At 36.9% G+C, this 19,171-nt stretch overlaps 1 protein-coding gene across 7 annotated transcripts in view; it reads left to right on the forward strand.

The window, feature by feature from the left end:
* The window catches only part of wnk3 (WNK lysine deficient protein kinase 3), a 55,238-nt gene that overhangs the window by 11,565 nt on the left and 24,502 nt on the right, over positions 1-19,171 (forward strand). For all 7 annotated transcript variants that reach the window (XM_084098188.1, XM_084098190.1, XM_084098189.1 and 4 more), the window contains exon 3: positions 16,141-16,313. In XM_084098188.1, coding sequence (XP_083954314.1) covers positions 16,141-16,313 — 173 coding nt within the window. The remainder of the gene's footprint in view (positions 1-16,140; positions 16,314-19,171) is intronic.

Below are 19,171 nucleotides of genomic sequence, written 5' to 3' on the forward strand. Positions count from 1 at the left end.
TTTTGACATTTCATTGCAATATGGTGGGCCGATAGCAGCGTTTAGTATTGGTTACTTTATTTGGACAGGAATTTGAGTTGTATCATGTTTTTCAGTCTAAGTGCTTTAGCCCTACTGGTTTGAATTAGGATGCTGTTACTCAGGAGTTTTCCAAGCTTGTTGGTGAAATCTTAGCCTCTTGTGTTTCTCTCTTCAGGCTGTTACAGTTGAGTGCTGTGAGAACAGTAGAAAAAAAAAAAAAGAGTTTCAAAGTCAGAGCTCAATAGCTTTATAGATTACACAGAGACTATCCGTGGGAGAGAAGGGTCAGGCCTACTCACGGCGCAATGAACTGGACAAACAACAAGGCTCAAAGAAGCTCTCTTGTTGTGAAGTGGATTCTATTTGACTTTGCCTCTATGCTGAACCTATTGTTGCCCACTATGTGTTGTATTTTCCCAGAAAAGTCGTCATTGAATAATTGGTTTTGTGTCAGGGACCCAACTGTTTTATGATGCAGTTGTCAACAGAGGGGCACGCATAAGTAGATGCCGGCTGCGGACCGCATTGCTCTTGTATCACAACAGTATAACATACAATAGCTTAGCCAGCATGCCATTAGAAATATTTGCGTGCCACGTGTCCTTTATAATCCTCTTGTGAAGCAAAGTCTTTCAGCGCATGCAAAACCACCAGCTGAGAGGAAAGCCTGCTGCATTTCAGATGGCACTCGGTACAATAATTAGCCAATAAGGTCCATTTGAGGAGGTTAATATCAGCTATGTAAGAGGCTTAGTGAATCAGATTATTGATTAAAAGGTTGAAGTGGCATGTAAATCATGGGTCTGATCAAGGGAGATTATTTAGAGAATTACCATTTACATGGTACTACCTTATTCAAATTTCTCAGTGGACCAAGGCTATGATTAATATTCATCCTCAACTTCTCAGTGTGCCAAAGGAAGTACTTTTCTATATATTTATTTTCATGACATTTTAGTCTTGAATTTATAATTATTCATTATTCATGCTTTTTGGGGGTCACTGGACCCCATTTTGAAAACCCCTGCATTGATAATTTTTAACTGCTCAATTTGCCGTTCATAAACCAACCATGCAATTTATTATCCCCAAAAACATTAACTCTGGCAAGAAATTGCTGCATCATTGGATAGCTAGTGTTGTTATTGGCCTACATCATGTCTTTGTTTATCATGACATGGATAGATATACTGGATAGATGTCCCTTCTGATGTGGCAATTTGTCAGTAGCAAAACAAAAACGGAGAATAACAACACACGGATGTACTTTTATGATGATTCTACTAATGTGTACAAAACATGTACTCAAAAAGCTAATAAGTGTGATTTAGTTTTAATTCAGCGGTAGATTTTGTTTTAAATGGTAGAAAGATGAAGTGGGTGCTGTAAGCAAGCAGTTAGTTTTCCAGGATGTTATTATCAGCACTTGGTTTTAAACAAACAACAGAAAAACAAGCAAAGGGTACCATGGTGGAATACAGATCTATGATACTCTGCCATTTTCATTATTCCTCTTTTACTGTCAAAGCAGGGACTGAATGAGCAATCTGATGTTTGTTCTCAGTTCTCTCTTTATCATGTGTGGTTTGTTTGGTTGCTTTGTGTTAAAAGGTTGGTAGTCATGTGTTTGGCTTGGAGCTAATCCCACACACACTAGGGCCAATTCACTAAACAGTTGCACCATTTTAGTTTGTGATATATCATCATGTGTTTGCTTATCTGATATAGTGTTAAACAATGTGGACAGCATGTGCAAATAAACAGTTCATAATGTGTTAAAACAGTCCATCCTTCACCTTCCTCTTTATTCTTATGTCAGCCTGGTACTTGACATGACAAAAACATAAGACTGTGGCCTGTGCACAGATACAGTGATTGTAATATTATTCACTTTAATCTTTACAGTATGAATTGTGGTGTAATCTGATGACTGAGATTAAGCAGATTAATCCACGTTTAGAAGGCATTCTGTCAAGCCTCCGTGACAGTCCACATTGCTGCTTAGAGAGTAATGTGATGCACAACTAAACTATCCAACTCTTAGACAGATTCCTGATGTGAGCTGTTTGAACAATGTGGTTAATGCAGATTTGCGAAAATCTTGGACAAGGAACAGTGAAAAACCCAGAATGAGACAATGTGCTCAGTTAAGAAACTGTATGTGTGATTATTGTGTGTTCTCTTGTAAGGAGGAGTAGGCTACCGTGTTTTATCCAATAAGTCCTTTGCAATTATTTACATTCACACCACACATTGTCATCCAAATAAGGGAATTTGAAGTTAAAAATCATGTCTTGTACAGTATGCATTATGTGAGTTCAAGTTTACAATGCACTACTATATCACATTAGGTGTGTATTTTGCTTTGTCATTTATAATGTAGGCTACATTGTTAAAACGCAAAGTTCTTTGTAGAGCCCGACCGATAAAGGATTTTTAAGGCCGATACCGATACAAATATTTGGTGATTTAAAAATCCGATATACCGATATATTTTTTTTTTTACAAATCCAGAAACGTGTAACAAAACATGAACAGATTTTCCCTAACATTAGTTATTTGTAGTTATTTAAGAGTCCTCAGCCTTACTAAAATAATATAATGCAGTTTAAAAATAAACTTATTTTTTTTAAATTAACTTTGTCACAACAGAACAGAATATATTAAAGTTCTGATAAATATAATGTATGTTAAAAATACAAACTTAAGATATGAAACTTAAAGTCCTTTGAACAAAAAAAATCAACTATTATTATTAATATTGACAGTAATAATTTAAAAAAATCAATGATGATGATATTATTATTATCATCATCATTTGTATTATTATTAAACAAGACAAAGGTCACTCCTAATTCTATCCATCTACTCCATCAAGCTACAACAAACCATTTTCAATCATCATTTGCTGCCTGCCTTCTAAAATCTATGACTTAGTGATGCACTAAATACATTATGTGAGGTAATTAACACATGGTTACCGAGTCGATCGTTCCCTGGGATGCGTTTTCATGAAAATCGAATGTAAAGAGTTTTATCTCTAAAAACAGATTAACGTTAGCTTATAACGCTAGTATATGGGGCACAGAGTAAGTAAAAGTAAATCGCTAGTTAATACCACTAGCAAGGCTCAAAATAGCCTCACACTAACACGGTAGCATAATGAGGGTCCCTACATGCAAACCGAAGCATTGAGAACTTTGTAAGTGTACAGACAGTTTAATAAGAAGATACTTTATAAAGACAGTACATTACGCGTTTACAGGCGTCATCTTGGAAAACAGTCTCGACTAGTCGAGTCACGAACGCCATGCTACGTTAGATTTCACTATGCGTAATTCCTATCGACCAGCTCACTTAGCACGGCGTTCGTGACTCGATTAGCCGAGACTGTTTTCCAAGATGACGCCTGTAAACGCGTAATGTACTGTCTTTATAAAGTATCTTCTTATTAAACTGTCTGTACACTTACAAAGTTCTCAATGCTTCGGTTTGCATGTAGGGACCCACATTATGCTACCGTGTTAGTGTGAGGCTATTTTGAGCCTTGTTAGTGGTATTAACTAGCGATTTACTTTTACTTACTCTGTATCCCATATACTAGCGTTATAAGATAATCTGTTTTTAGAGATAAAACTCTTTACATTCGATTTTCATGAAAACGCATCCCAGGGAACGATCGACTCGGTAACCATGTGTTAATTACCCCTACAGCAACGCACACTTGGATTTCACACACGTGTAAAAGAAAAGCTAACTTTTATGCACAGGCTATGTTTGATACTTTTTCTCTCTGTCTAAATGTTCACTCCTCGCGTGCCTAACTTACGTTTTACAATGCAGGGACTGGAACTACAGATATGCTAGTTATAAATACAGTTATCATTACTTTATTTAGGCAGAATAAGTTTGTTGTGATTTCCAAGCTCATTGGTGTTAGCAGTCTTCCTTGTAGAGTGCGCTCTGGTGGACAAACTATGCAGCGCCAACACTCATAACATGGTTGGAGGGTGTTTCGTCCGCTTTTATTTTATTTTTTAAATATTCATTTATCGGCCGTTATAAATGCCGATACCGATAGTTTGGAAAATGCCTAATATCGGCCGATAATATCGGCCCGCCGATATATCGGTCAGGCTCTAGGCTAGTTCTTTGTGTTCACTTTATTTCCTCATTAAGATAATTCCAAAAAATTTCGTTGACTGCCGGTTACAGAGAGGAAGAGATTTCTCCATGATGTGTTTGATGCTGTTTAAACTTTTCCAAGGTAGGCTTATGTAACTAGCAGAAGTTTTTATGAATTTATAGCTAGCTATAATAATTGTCAGCTATTATTGGCAGTTTAAAACCTGTTTGTATGAAAAAACTTTTTCTTTTTATGGAAAGTAAACCAAGTAAAAATCTGAAACACTGGACTAACCAAACCAGCTGAAAAAAGTCCTTTCTGTTGAGCTCTTATATTTATGTCATTCTACCTTGTGCAATATTTCTTTACAAATATTTGCTCCTATCATACATTACTGATGCTTCTAATAAAGGTAATGATACACAGGGCAACTTTTTGAGCAATGTTGCTGGGCAATCTTGCCGAGCGATTGTTGCTTGGGCACTTTCCCAAAAATGGGCAATAAATTTCTATCTGGGTAATTTAGATTGGTCGTGGGCCCTGTGTCTCATCTGGTTGCCCGTTGATGGCAACATTGCCCAGCAACACTGCTCAAAAAGTTGCCCTGTGTATCATCACCTTTGTGATATAGCATAAGCAGAAAAGTCTACTGAATTGGCAATCAGAATTATTTGCATGACAATTAATCATCAGCCAAACCTGCATAGTAACAGCCGTATTGTCAAGAACATTTTGGTATGAAGTCTAAGCCTTTGCAAGGGCTGTGCAAGGATGAGCCAAATAGAAGATTAACATGCATCAGTCCCAGAGAGAAGCTGAGTGTATATGTATGCAGAGGGTCTCAAACAAGTTCATTAATGCACTTACAATGAATCATAAGAACATAAGGGTCTATCATGCCTTTGGCCTTTCATATGTCGTGCAGTTGCACTCATTTTTCAAAGCTTCAGTTATAATTACAATTGACCCTAAAGACGAAAGTAAAAATAAAACTTACATGAGAAAGAGTTCTGTTGTACAGATACAGGTAGCCTGGCAGATATACAGTACAACAGCAGGATTTCCTCTCACCACTCAAAGCTTTCTGTAATCACTCTGGGTTTTCCATTTCTCACTCCCCAGTGAGAGAAACCCTGTTCTGAGCTATCCTGGAGCGAAAGAAAACATGCACACTCTGTCTTTCATAAAACCAGTTCCTCGCCACAGGCAAAATTGCAAAAATCTGCTTTAATTAGGCTACAGTTAAGCACAAAACTGATGATAAGCAAAATTGCTTTATAGGGTATTCATTCACATTATGAATTCTCAAGAAACAATCCTTAAATATTGATCTATCATTAATATCTTGAGTCTGGGGTTTGGCCTTCCTTTGAATAACCTGTTCATGTCAGCTGAGGTGAGGACTGGATTGCTTTCACTTTTAATTCTGATTTTGTATGAGATTCTTTCCTGTTTCTTACATTCATTTTACTTTGATATAAGGACAAGGATAGGGCTGGGCGATAAATCGATTTTATCGATTAACTCGAATGTGTAGTTTACGTCGACTTGTTTGAATGAAAATCGGTTTTCTCTTTAACATCCGCCGACGCTCCCCTCTGGGCTCCCGTAGTTCCGAACGCATCCATTTTCTCACACAGAGAAAAATCGTGAAGCAAAGAGGACACCGACAGACAAGACGGAGCAGGTTACTATTGATATAAAACGGATTCTCAGCTTTCAAATTCTGTCAATTTAATCACGAAATTCAAACAATAAACACCGTTTTGGCGCTTGTAAATGTGATGCGACAGATCGCTGACATATCTCAGTTCGAGCGGCTCGTGAACCGATCATTAGAGGTGGGCAGATCGATCCTAAAATATCGATACTTCGATACTGACGTGGTATCGAAAAGGATCGATACTCACATAAAAATATCGATCCATATGTGTGTGTTTTTTTTTACCAGTAATTTTTATTAATTTAGCACGCAATTCAGTGCGTAAAATAAGCTTCTAAGTGGAAAAATAAGCGAATGTTAGCGGATAATTGTGTAGGATAGAACTTTTTCTCAGTCATCTGGATACAAGACGAAACCAATCAATCACAGAGAGCGTTCGTTGCTGGTGCTTCGCTGAGCTCACAGGCACGTTTGGGAAACGAAGCCTTGCTTAGATGACAGAGAAACAATCGGGAGTTATTTTGCAATAAACAAAGCAAAAGTGTATATAACGGTTCAAAATGTTGAGGACAGTAAGATTTTTTTTAATGAAATTAATATTTTTATTCAACAAGGATCGATGCATTAAATTAATCAAAAGTGACAGTCAAGGGTTTTTCACTGTTAAAAAAAATCTACTTCATATAAATGCTGTTCTTTCAACTTGGTTCATCAAATAATTCTGCATCATGGTTTCCACAAAAAAATATGAAACTGTTTTCAACATTGATAATAATAAGAAATGTTTTCTGAGCTGTAAATCAGCATATTAAAATTAATTATCATCATAACTGGAGTAATGATGCCGAAAATTACGCTTTGATCAATTGAATAAATTACAGTTTAGTATGACATAGAAAACAGATAGCCTATGTTAAATTGTAATATTACAGTTTTTACTGTATTTTTGATCAAATAAATGCAGAAGTGAATTAAAAATCTTACAGACCCCAAACTTTTGAACAGTAGGCTAGTGTACAATAGTACTTTTACTATAATTAGGGTAGTTTTGTAAAAGTCACTGACTAATAATTACAGGCAAGTTGAGAGCACAAATCACAAAATATTTAGTAGTAATGAAAACGTTTTCAGATTTAGCATATTAATGATGCATTCACCTCATAAATCATGACACACTGCTCTAGCACAGGAAAGTGCATACAAGTTCAAGTGCATGCTTTTAAAATTAAAAAGTATTGGTATCGATATCGGCGATACTGGCCCTGTATTTACTTGGTATCGGATCGATACCAAAATTTGGAGTATCGCCCACCTCTACCGATCATCTGTTCCTCTTTACTACTAGTTAATAGGCCTATGTCACACTTCCTGCTTCTGGAACGCGGAGTAGGGATTCAGAACTTCCGGTCAACAGTATTTCTCGATAAGGATTTAGATTATCAGCCATAATGTCTAAACCATCCGAGGTAGACTGACCACGAGCTATGAGGTTGTGAAACGAAGGGTTTTGCTCCTGTAGAAGTTATAAGTTCGTATGAAATCAACTTTGTTTTAAGAAAAACATGTTTTATCCGCGATCTTATGAAAAAAAACTACACTACCCACAATCCTAAGCGTAGCAGCAACGTCTGCTGATTGGTCCAACTCGCTGTTACCATAGAAACGTTTACCTTACTGGCGAATGGCTAGAGCTATAACAACAATGGTTCTCCCAGAAGAACTTGTACCCTTTCCTCAGTTTTGACGTTTCCACTTGAGAGTTTTCATTTACCATCCGAACCACATCGTCATGTGACTTCAGGCAGGTTGCAGAGACATTTGGTCCAGCGGTATCTATCGGACTCCTCCATTGTAAAAAGCTAACCGGAAGAGCCGTATCCCTACTAAAAGACGTACTTCCGGTCTTCAATTTTTTTCGTGACATAGGCCTATAGTAAATAAGCACGAATGATCAATAGGTAATTTGAAAGATAAAGTTCAACTTGCCGAAATGTAATAAGATCGATCAGTGTTTTTCAACCGCGGAAAGAGGTCCATAAAACAGCTGAACAATGTCACGTAAAGTTACATTTACCTCAGGAAAGCCATTTAATGACCATAGCATATTAGTTTGAGCTATAGACAGGAGTAGTTTGCTAAATATGATAACTAGCCTATATTACATATTTATTTTATTTTTACCTATATCATTAAAATATTATAACATGTTTATTATAAAAAACACATTATTTTTATTATAATAATACCAGCTGACAGGGCTCTGTATGTTTACAGCATTAGGTGAGGTTTTTTTTTGTTTTTTGGAGAAACATAACACATTAACGTATCTACTGCACCTAATATTTATCCAAAGGAATCGATATTGAATCAAGATCAGAATTAAATCACAAGAATTGAATTGAAATTGTGAAACTTGTGTCAAGCAATAATAAAAACAGTAGCATACCAGTCATTGTAACATTGTGTTGTCACTAAACTTAATAAAATTCTGTTTAGTTACCAAACGTTTTGACAATCACAATACAGTTATTGTGATGCAAGTTTTATTTTTATTAATTTTTTATAACCCCCTTCCCCCAATCCCAATCTACCCATTTTATGTTGTTACATTACTGTTATGTTAGCCTACATTTTCACTGTTTACAAAGGCGGGGTCTGCCATCTTGTGTTTTTGGCTTGTTCTTTCTGATTGCACTTTAACCCCAAGTGGGAAATCCAGATCAAATCCCAGAAGGGAAAATCAAAACAAAATAAAGTTAAAACTTGTTTTGAACAATTTCTTTGTCATCTGCAGATTGATTTTAAGTTGGGGGAAAAATCGATTTAAAGTGAAAAAATCAGGGATTTTTTTTTTAGGCCATATCGCCCAGCCCTAGACAAGGACAGCTCAGGTTATTTCAGAACAGTGCAACTCTCTACGACCTCACTGAGTCCAAACAGATTTGTACTGGGTGCCAGTAAGAGCAGTAGTGATGGTTAGAAGGCATGTTGTTCTGTCATTTCAGTGACAATTTTGTTCTCTATTAAATGGCCTGGATCCAGATAAACTTGGACAAGCGCATAACCCTGTAATGTAAATTTGGATATTTTAGCAGCTAAACAAGGCGAGCAGAGCTGGCTAGACGGATATTCTTCCACAGCCTCCAGGTTGTTTGTTGAAGATGGTTCTGTCTGGCCAGCATATCCTTTAATGACACCTTATCTTTAAAAGCTTTAAAAGCTAAAAGTCTGTTATATCATCAGTGCATGAGCAAATGTGAACTTATGCTGTTTACAGCATTATCACTTATGTGCAACTTATCTGATATTTATTAATTTCATTAGCTAATCAAGACCTAATCTCCTTCCTTGAAAAGGCCCATCAGAACCTCATCCCACACACTCGTATATTAAACATTTGCAGTCGATTGTAAGAAAGGTGCAGGGTTTAAGAGGATTAAATGATCTGAGAGAAAAGTCTGTCTGAGTTGACATTTTTAGTTATGATATGCAGTTTTATTCATTAAGACATTATTAATTATTTTTATTAAGACATTGTACTCACCGGGACCATTCGCTGTCCCCAACAGTGAGTTTTCAGTGTTTACTAGTGGGCACATTTGGTCCTAACCTAACCTAACCCCACACACACACAAATGTATGTGTGTGTGTGGGGCGTACAGTGTTGGAGGGATGTTCTATCTGACCGTGCGATTGAGTATACAGGGTGATCCAGGGAGTTAATTACAGTGGGTGCCTGTCAGGCCTGAACAAAAAGCCTGCACAGACAGCACAACTCACGCAGAAACACAACTGGCTGAATGTAAGCAGCCCAAACCAGACCAGTCTGCCCCAGCTCAGCTCCTGCCACAACACAACTCTCCAGACCATAGAAAAATGGTTTGATTTAGACATTTTACAAAGAGTAAAAACAGACGAGCAGCACTAGCTGAAACACTAATCAGCTATAAAACAATATGAATAATCATATTCATGCATGTACTGCTACTGATATGGAAGGGATTCGGCTCTTCTGTAGTTTTTACTTCAGTCTAGATGTGGGTCTTATTGAAGAGTCATGCGCTCTGGAAGCGGTGGTCACAAAATGCAATGACAAGATTTAAGTGATTTTACTTATTTTTTTGTAGCATCATGTGAATCCTGTTATTTTAGCCAGACAGTTGGCCAAAAGGTCCATAATGAAGAAACATACTGTTAGTCAGAAATAAGAGCTTTTTCACAGTACTAAATCGTACTCTCTCTCTTTCTCTGTCCCAGTCTAAACTCATTTAATTCAGAGTAATGTACTGTGAGTGCAGCAGAACTTTTCACCCCATCAGTTGTTGTCAAATTTAGTGTCAGACATGCAGTGACATAATGTGGCTCTGAGTAAAAGAGAAACTGAGGCAATGACTCTGTGTGAACCTCTTCCTTCTGATGGCAGAGTTCTGAACCCTCTATTAAAAATAGAGACCAACCCACTGGCGTTTTGCCCCGTCTGTGCAAAAGGTTAGTGTCCTCAATGTTCAGTAGGATCACATTCAGACATATGGTGTGTGTTCAGTGAGGGTGAGAATATTTTGGCACCTCGCCATCCGATCCGATTCTAAAACGATTATAATTTAGTTACATTTTAGTTAATGAGTTTACTGACTGTTTAAATGGATGCATTTTTTAATTATTTTTTATATTATAAATTATATTTAGTAAATTACTTGTAGAATTATAAGTATTTTTTAAAATAATTGCAAATTAATAATACATCAAAACAATTGTATGTTAAGAAATAACTATATAACATTCATCTTTAAAAAAAAGTTTTTTCTAGTTGACTATTAGTCATTTATTTAAGCCATTAGTCGACTAGTAGCATGTTTACGGTGCACGCATACACATCAAACAGACAGAGCTCAATAGAAAAGGAGCGCAATAATTCTGACTTAAATACACATATTGCTAAAATATGTTTTATTAGAATTTAAGCGTAGTTTTAAAATTCTACATGTAACATAAGTAATCATATTTATGAGAGCAGTAACAGTAAAGGCACTATTGTTAAATGTAATATAATTACTTTGATCAGACGAGTAAATGTGTGTGTTGTTCATACCCTGTACAAGTTAACAGTTTGTGCTTTTGTTTTTGTTTATCATTTTTAATGTAGTTGTTTTAATTTCTGCTTTAAAATAGTAAGCAATTACTTGTTTTTAGGTTTATAATGTAATGTTTGTATTTAACCCTTTTTTTTCTTATAATGTACAGCATAGCCTACATAAATTCACTATATTTGTTTTCATATGCTTTATATTGCATATTGTTTGGAGGACAGCATTTGGCAGGATATGGAATAAAATTGTTTAAAATCATGGATTAAAAATTGTAATTTAAAAAATATTTTTAATGTGTAATTTTTAGACGATCATCCGATTAATCGAAAAATAATCGACAGATTAATCGATTATCAAAATAATCGTTAGCTGCAGCCCTAGATATACATGATGAATAAATTTGTTATTAGTGACACAAGCATCAGTCTGTTCAGTTATTTCTGAAATATGTGATTCTTTGAGTAATATGTATTCATTTCTGTTCTAGGTATTAGACGTTTGTGGAGTTACCCTTATATATTTGAGTAATTCTGACATGCAACCAGTTGCTCATATTATTGAATTGATTTGTTTTTAGAGGATTGCTCAGTTAAAATCGAAATGTTTCTGGTTGTCTTATTTTTCACTAACGCACACACATATACACTGCAGGCATGCGTCTTCATTGCAGTGCATTGAACTAGTGGGTATTATGTTGCTTTTGCCATGCTGCTGAATTACAGTGAATGTGTTAGTAATATGAGCTGATCATTCACCCTCCCTTTCCTCTTCGTTGAAGTTAAACCCATAAGGCGTATCGACTAGCACAATAATAAAAAGATGATAGTCATGATTGCTTTACACATCCATAGGGATCAGAGAATTCAGTTAAATAAGTGAACATGGATTGCAGAGCTAACTCAATTTAAAAGCCATGATGTACACAGTGTTGTCTAATGCATACTTTCTCTTTCTATGTTTCATCAGCACAAGCGGTAGCTCAGCAAGCATTTATGCATGATGTTTTTGTGGGACTTTTTTCAGGCTGAACAGGTGACAGGTCCTGAGTGTTTCTTTTTGTGGAAAGGGTCAGGCTGGCTTAGGCTTTATGCTGTTTACAGTAGCCTGAGCGACTGCTGCCTCACCTGACAACTGAACAAACACGTTGCCAAACTGAGCAGATACATCTTCAGCATGGGAACTCAACTTGCATAATGTTTAAAGTGTGGTTGACGGGTTGCCTGACCGGTTTGTTTCTCGTTTCATTGTGTGCCGTCGTTTGTGTGACTACTGACTAATAAGCCATAGATATTGAACACCTTTTAGCAATCCAAACTCATTATCATTACCAAGCTACAGTGCAAATTTAGTGAACTAAACTTTTTGTTTTGTTTTAAGTGTAATTTAATTTCTGGCGACTTTCAACGTCTCATAATACAGTTTATTATGTGGTCAAGGTCTAGGGTTTTGAAATCCAAATGGTGCAGGTTCTAATCCTTTAACTGTTATTCCTTGGGAAATGTCAGCCGGACAATAGTTTGAGAGCAAAAACACTGTCCGTTTGGTTTTGCATGATGTGACTAATGACTTTCTCCTGAGCTATTGTTGAACATAATGTTTTAATGGAAGGTCAAGACAGTGCTGTATGAAGAGGGCAAAGGACCGGTGAAACTCAGACAGACAGAGGCGCCCTTACGAGACAGTCTTAGACACTAACTCAGCATTCAGGGCTGCACGCAGATGCTCAGACAAACACCCGCACACACATGCACAGATGCTCTCATGTTAGCTTTCAACCACAAAACACAGAACTCAGCACGAATTTTCAGTGCACCTCAAAACAGGAAGCATCTGTCAACACAAAGATACCCTGTTATAGCACTGGAAATAATCAGTCAAAGTTCAAGGAATAGGGTGGTACTTTTAGTGATGTGTCGGTTTGTTTGTAACTGTTAGAAGCTTTATGTTGATAGTTTCTTTAGAAAATAGGAAAGAGAAACCTTTTAAATCAGTATTGGTTTTTTTAATGAGACAGTCTTAAACTGAAACATTTGGTCACACCAGTCTTAATATATTTGGTTGCAACCTTGACTATGCCAGCACTAAATCTGTATACATGCAAGAGGTGGGGGAAAAATTTAGATCCTGATGCATCGTAATGCTTTCCTGAACGATTCTGGATCGATCCTCAAATTCATCGGAATTGAAGTGAATTATTAATAATTCTGGTTATTGAAAATGCTTACACAGGGCCAAACATTACAGATAAGTGCCATGCCATGTGCTGTGCAACGCTGCAAAAAATGCCACGGAACGCATATTCACAGTGGAATTTATACGATGAAAAAGTATGCTTGCACTGTACAAACAAGCATACACAGGAGCATTTAACACCACATAGAATCTACACAGAAAATACTACTGCAGAATTTTGTTCTGTTTTGATTGTTTGATCAAAGCAGACGTGGGTGTGTGTGTGTATGTATATATATATATATATATATATATATATATATATATATATATATAGCATTTTCAAATTAGCTAAATGCAGAAGGTGATAAGTGAAGTTTGAGGTTGATTTAAAAAAAAATGCTTTTGAAAGAAGTCCCTTATGCTCACCATTCTGCATTTTTTGATCAATACAAATGGTAATATTGTGAAATAATATTATTACAATATAAAACTCCAGTCTTCAACGCCACATAGGCTAATCCTTCAGAAATCATTCTAATATGCTGATTTGGTGCTCAAGAAATATTTCTTATTATCAATGATTCAATGTTGAAAACAGTTGTGCTGCTTAACTTTCTCTTTTTGTGTGGAAACTTTTACTTTTTTTTTCAGGTTTCTTGAATGAATAGAAAGTTGATGTAAAGAAAGTTCAAAAGAACAGCATTTATTTTAAATATAAATCTTTGTAACATTAAAATGGTCAAAAGTGACACTAAAGACATTTATAATGCACCTTTGCTGAATAAAAGTATGAATGTCTTTACAAATAAACTCTGACCCCAAACTTTTGAACGCTAATGTATGCAAAACATTTTGTGAATGACTGGTGTTTGGATTATGCAGCGCTTTGGTCACGGTTCTGCGGGCCGATTGGTTTTGAGCCTACGCATTACTTACTGGCATAGAAAGGAGGAAAAGAAAACAAGAGGCCTCAGCTTCCACAGAATACTTCCTCAAAGTAACATCTAGGTAGTTGATTGCTTAAGAGAGAAGGAGGGAGCAGAGGAGAGAGGATGACATGATATACAGGTGAAAGTTTAACGAGAGAAAAACCTCATTACATGGCAAATCAGATTGTATGCCACAAAACGACCTCCCGAAATTAGCCCTCTTTGTTGATACATAGACAGCAGGCCATTGCAAAGTTGTTTACAGAAATGAAAGTAAGATTATGTCTCATAAATCTCATGCAGTGAGTTTGCTGAGCTGTGAAAGCTGGAATTCTTTGCTTTTATTTGGTTGTTTATTTTACTGTTGCTTACGTAACTATTGTTGTGGCCTTTGACCCAGACATCTTTGATTTATTTTATCCATGTAGGTCACACAGACAAACACTCAGAAAGCCAATGAATCTCAATACTTCTTTTGTATTAATATACATGTACCAAATGACCATTGAGAACCAAATGTAGATTATCACAGTTAGACAGACGATATATATTTTTTTGTCTATGAAATCAGAAACCGGAGAGATGTTTCATCATCTTGCAGATTAAAGATTACAAGCCTTTTTTGGGTGCTTGTTTTAACATCTGTTCAGATTTAGTGGAGAAAAGAGACAAAGAACAGCTTGTCTTAAAGGTATAGTTCATCCAAAAAAATGAACATTCTGTCACAATTTATTCACCCTCATGTTGTTTCAAAACTTGATTTAATTTATTTTTCTGAGAAACACAAAATATGATGTTTTATAAGAAATGTTTTAGTGTTTTTTGTCCATGTAATGGAAGTCATAGGGGTCCAATGTAGTTTTAGTCCCCATTGACTTTCATTGTATGGACAGACATTTGAAACATTCTTCAAAATATCTTCTTTTGTGTTCCACAGAAGAAAGAAAGTCATACAGGTTTAGACTGACTAAAGGGTGAGTAAATGATTACAGAATATTCACTTTTAGGCAAACTGTTTCTTTAAAAACGAATGCATTATATTTGACGAAGCCTTGATGCATTAATATTGTTTTATTAGTATCGTGGGGTTGCTCAGAGTGAGCATAGTTAATCATGCAATGTTGCATGTCTGCATAAGCGTGTGTGCTGTTCGTCAGTGGAGTGAGTGTGTGCTTGGTGTTGGCAGTGTGGCATTTTCCCCCAACTGTGTGCCAGCGAAGGGATTTAATCAACATCCGCCACACTGGGGCAATCTGGCCATGGTGGCCGCTGTGGCTGAAATGTGATTTTTAGGCTAATGCTGGGAGTTGCCTCCTTGTCACACATCTCCTTTTTGCCAGCGCCACCTGGTGACCATTGATTGGTAGTGTACTGTCTATGAAGTTGTGCTGAGTGTATGCGCCAATGGTGAACCAAGCGTTTTGCTGTGATCATCATCAGCCGTCGGAATACACCTCCAAATATCTCTCCCTTCACCCCACCTGCCACAGTGCTGTATTGAAACCACCAAAGATGGCAGATTCGCTGATGACCGACATAACGTTGCATATTTGGGAGGGTTACATTCTTGCAGTAAAACTGAATGGATACAAAGCTTTGAACATTCCTCTCTCGCAGCACATTTTTTAAAGGGGAACTCATTTTCTCTCAGCAGCAAGTGAATGGATGTGTGCTGTGCTATCATGGTATGCTGACATTCATAATTAATGAGGCAATACAATATAATTTATGAGTACTTTGCTGTGATAATTTAAATCACATTTATATGAAATCACAGAATAGTTAGTAATATTTATGACTTGGTCATTAACATGATTAATAGGACAGTCGAGAGCACTTTTGGGTGTGGACATAATTATATCTTTCATGAAGAGGATGTTGAATCAAGAGCTGTTCCATTTCTTACTGCATTTCATTTATGATCAAAAGTACAGTCATAATTGGTTCAGACATGTCTGTGGTTTAGTTAATCTGCTTTTTTCCTCTTTCTATCCCAGTCAGTGGGATTTTAAGTTTTTATTGTGAAGTGAAGATTTAGACCAGCAAGAGTTAAACCAATTTAATGGAATTTTAAATCATTACAGACTGTATTTTACATATAATACTGTATTTAATGTTTTGTGCTTGTTTATGTGTCAGGATCGAAAGCTGACCAAGGCGGAGCAGCAGCGGTTTAAAGAGGAGGCTGAAATGCTGAAGGGTCTACAGCACCCCAACATTGTGCGTTTCTATGACTCCTGGGAGTCTGTTCTTAGAGGCAAGAAGTGCATCGTCCTAGTGACTGAGCTCATGACATCTGGAACACTCAAAACGTGTGTATCATTACATTTGTATTTTTATCTCTTTGTAATTGAATATATTAATATGAATATAATAAATATGATAATATTATGTTGTGAATTGTGTGTATAGATAGATAGATAGATAGATAGATAGATTGATAGTAGTGTTGTCAAAAATATAGATATTTCGATAAGTATCGATTCTGAAATATCTGAAACGGTTCCAATAGGCCTACTCCTTTTCTGCGGTATCGATACATACAGTGAGGAAAATAAGTATTTGAACACCCTGCTATTTTGCAAGTTCTCCCACTTGGAAATCATGGAGGGGTCTGAAATTTTCATCATAGGTGCATGTCCACTGTGAGAGACATAATCTAAAAAAAAAAAAATCCAGAAATCACAATATATGATTTTTTAACTATTTATTTGTATGATACAGCTGCAAATAAGTATTTGAACACCTGTCTATCAGCTAGAATTCTGACCCTCAAATACCTGTTAGTCTGCCTTTAAAATGTCCACCTCCACTCCATTTATTATCCTAAATTAGATGCACCTGTTTGAGGTCGTTAGCTGCATAAAGACATCTGTCCACCCCATACAATCAGTAAGAATCCAACTACTAACATGGCCAAGACCAAAGAGCTGTCCAAAGACACTAGAGACAAAATTGTACACCTCCACAAGGCTGGAAAGGGCTACGGGGAAATTGCCAAGCAGCTTGGTGAAAAAAGGTCCACTGTTGGAGCAATCATTCGAAAATGGAAGAAGCTAAACATGACTGTCAATCTCCCTCGGACTGGGGCTCCATGCAAGATCTCACCTCGTGGGGTCTCAATGATCCTATGAAAGGTGAGAAATCAGCCCAGAACTACACGGGAGGAGCTGGTCAATGACCTGAAAAGAGCTGGGACCACCGTTTCCAAGGTTACTGTTGGTAATACACTAAGACGTCATGGTTTGAAATCATGCATGGCACGGAAGGTTCCCCTGCTTAAACCAGCACATGTCAAGGCCCGTCTTAAGTTTGCCAATTACCATTTGGATGATCCAGAGGAGTCATGGGAGAAAGTCATGTGGTCAGATGAGACCAAAATAGAACTTTTTGGTCATAATTCCACTAAACGTGTTTGGAGGAAGAAGAATGATGAGTACCATCCCAAGAACACCATCCCTACTGTGAAGCATGGGGGTGGTAGCATCATGCTTTGGGGGTGTTTTTCTGCACATGGGACAGGGCGACTGCACTGTATTAAGGAGAGGATGACCGGGGCCATGTATTGCGAGATTTTGGGGAACAACCTCCTTCCCTCAGTTAGAGCATTGAAGATGGGTCGAGGCTGGGTCTTCCAACATGACAATGTCCCGAAACACACAGCCAGGATAACCAAGGAGTGGCTCTGTAAGAAGCATATCAAGGTTCTGGCGTGACCTAGCCAGTCTCCAGACCTAAACCCAATAGAGAATCTTTGGAGGGAGCTCAAACTCCATGTTTCTCAGCGACAGCCCAGAAACCTGACTGATCTAGAGAAGATCTGTGTGGAGGAGTGGGCCAAAATCCCTCCTGCAGTGTGTGCAAACCTGGTGAAAAACTACAGGAAACATTTGACCTCTGTAATTGCAAACAAAGGCTACTGTACCAAATATTAACATTGATTTTCTCAGGTGTTCAAATACTTATTTGCAGCTGTATCATACAAATAAATAGTTAAAAAATCATACATTGTGATTACTGGATTTTTTTTTTTTAGATGATGTCTCTCACAGTGGACATGCACCTACGATGACAATTTCAGACCCCTCCATGATTTCTAAGTGGGAGAACTTGCAAAATAGCAGGGTGTTCAAATACTTATTTTCCTCACTGTAGATACCAGCTGTGCATTCTCACTCTCCCTTCTCTCCGGCGGCGAATTGAAAGTTTGACACACACACTCCTGTTGAATTGGGTTGAATAGTGTTGGTTTTACATGTCCTGAATTTCGGCTGTGTTGCGGGTATTGTGCATAATTTTAGTCATTCCCGCAGGTTTCGCTCTCTCATAAAGCTGCTTCTTAAACAGCTTGCAAGTACCAAATTGACTTCTTTTTCGTGGCTTATTATCCTCCTTAAACTATCAAATACATACAAAATAATGTCAAAATGTCCTTTTTTCCGAGCAAAAGTACATACTTGAGTACATACTCAAAAAAATTATCCAGTGTTATTTTAAATTTGATTACTTTGATTTCTGTAGTATTTCTTACCTGAATACTGCTGTTAGACCCACCTTAAAACCATGTTTATTTAAGTTTTCTCTTTATTCTATTGTTTATTTTTTCTTATTTCATCACTGACAGTTTACTTGTCTTTTTTTTTTTTTTTGGAAACAGTTCAACGTTTCAAATAAAGCCTCCCTGTGCTGTATGTACCTCCTGTATGTATTACAAATTATCTGTATGGCAGTATATATGGCAGTTTTCCCTGTGGTATCAAAAATGGTATTGATATAACAATGATATAAAATAATTTAAATAAAGATGAATGCTGCGTCCCAATTCGCCTACTTATACTACGCCCTAAAAGTATGTACTCTTTTTGTGAAGAAAAAGTACATACTTTTGAGTGTGTAGCAAAAGAGTAGGCAAGCTTTGGGACATACTACTTAACGGACAGATCTGTCGCATGCATCCTGTCACTGCAAACTGCCCTGTCAATCATCTTGTCACAGTTAAAATCCTCCATTCAATCTAATTTAATTTCCTACCGTTTCGGAGAGAAATGTATTTGCACGTTTATCTGCCAGTCGTGGGTCTTTCATGCGGAGACTCTCCTCGTGTGCTTGCAGTTTGAATATAATGATGCATTTAAAAGTTAATGGCTAAACATACCTTTACAAAAGTTCA

This window comes from Abramis brama, assembly GCF_963993115.1.
Source record: "Abramis brama genome assembly, chromosome: 22".
In the NCBI taxonomy this organism is placed as follows: Eukaryota; Metazoa; Chordata; class Actinopteri; order Cypriniformes; family Leuciscidae; genus Abramis; species Abramis brama.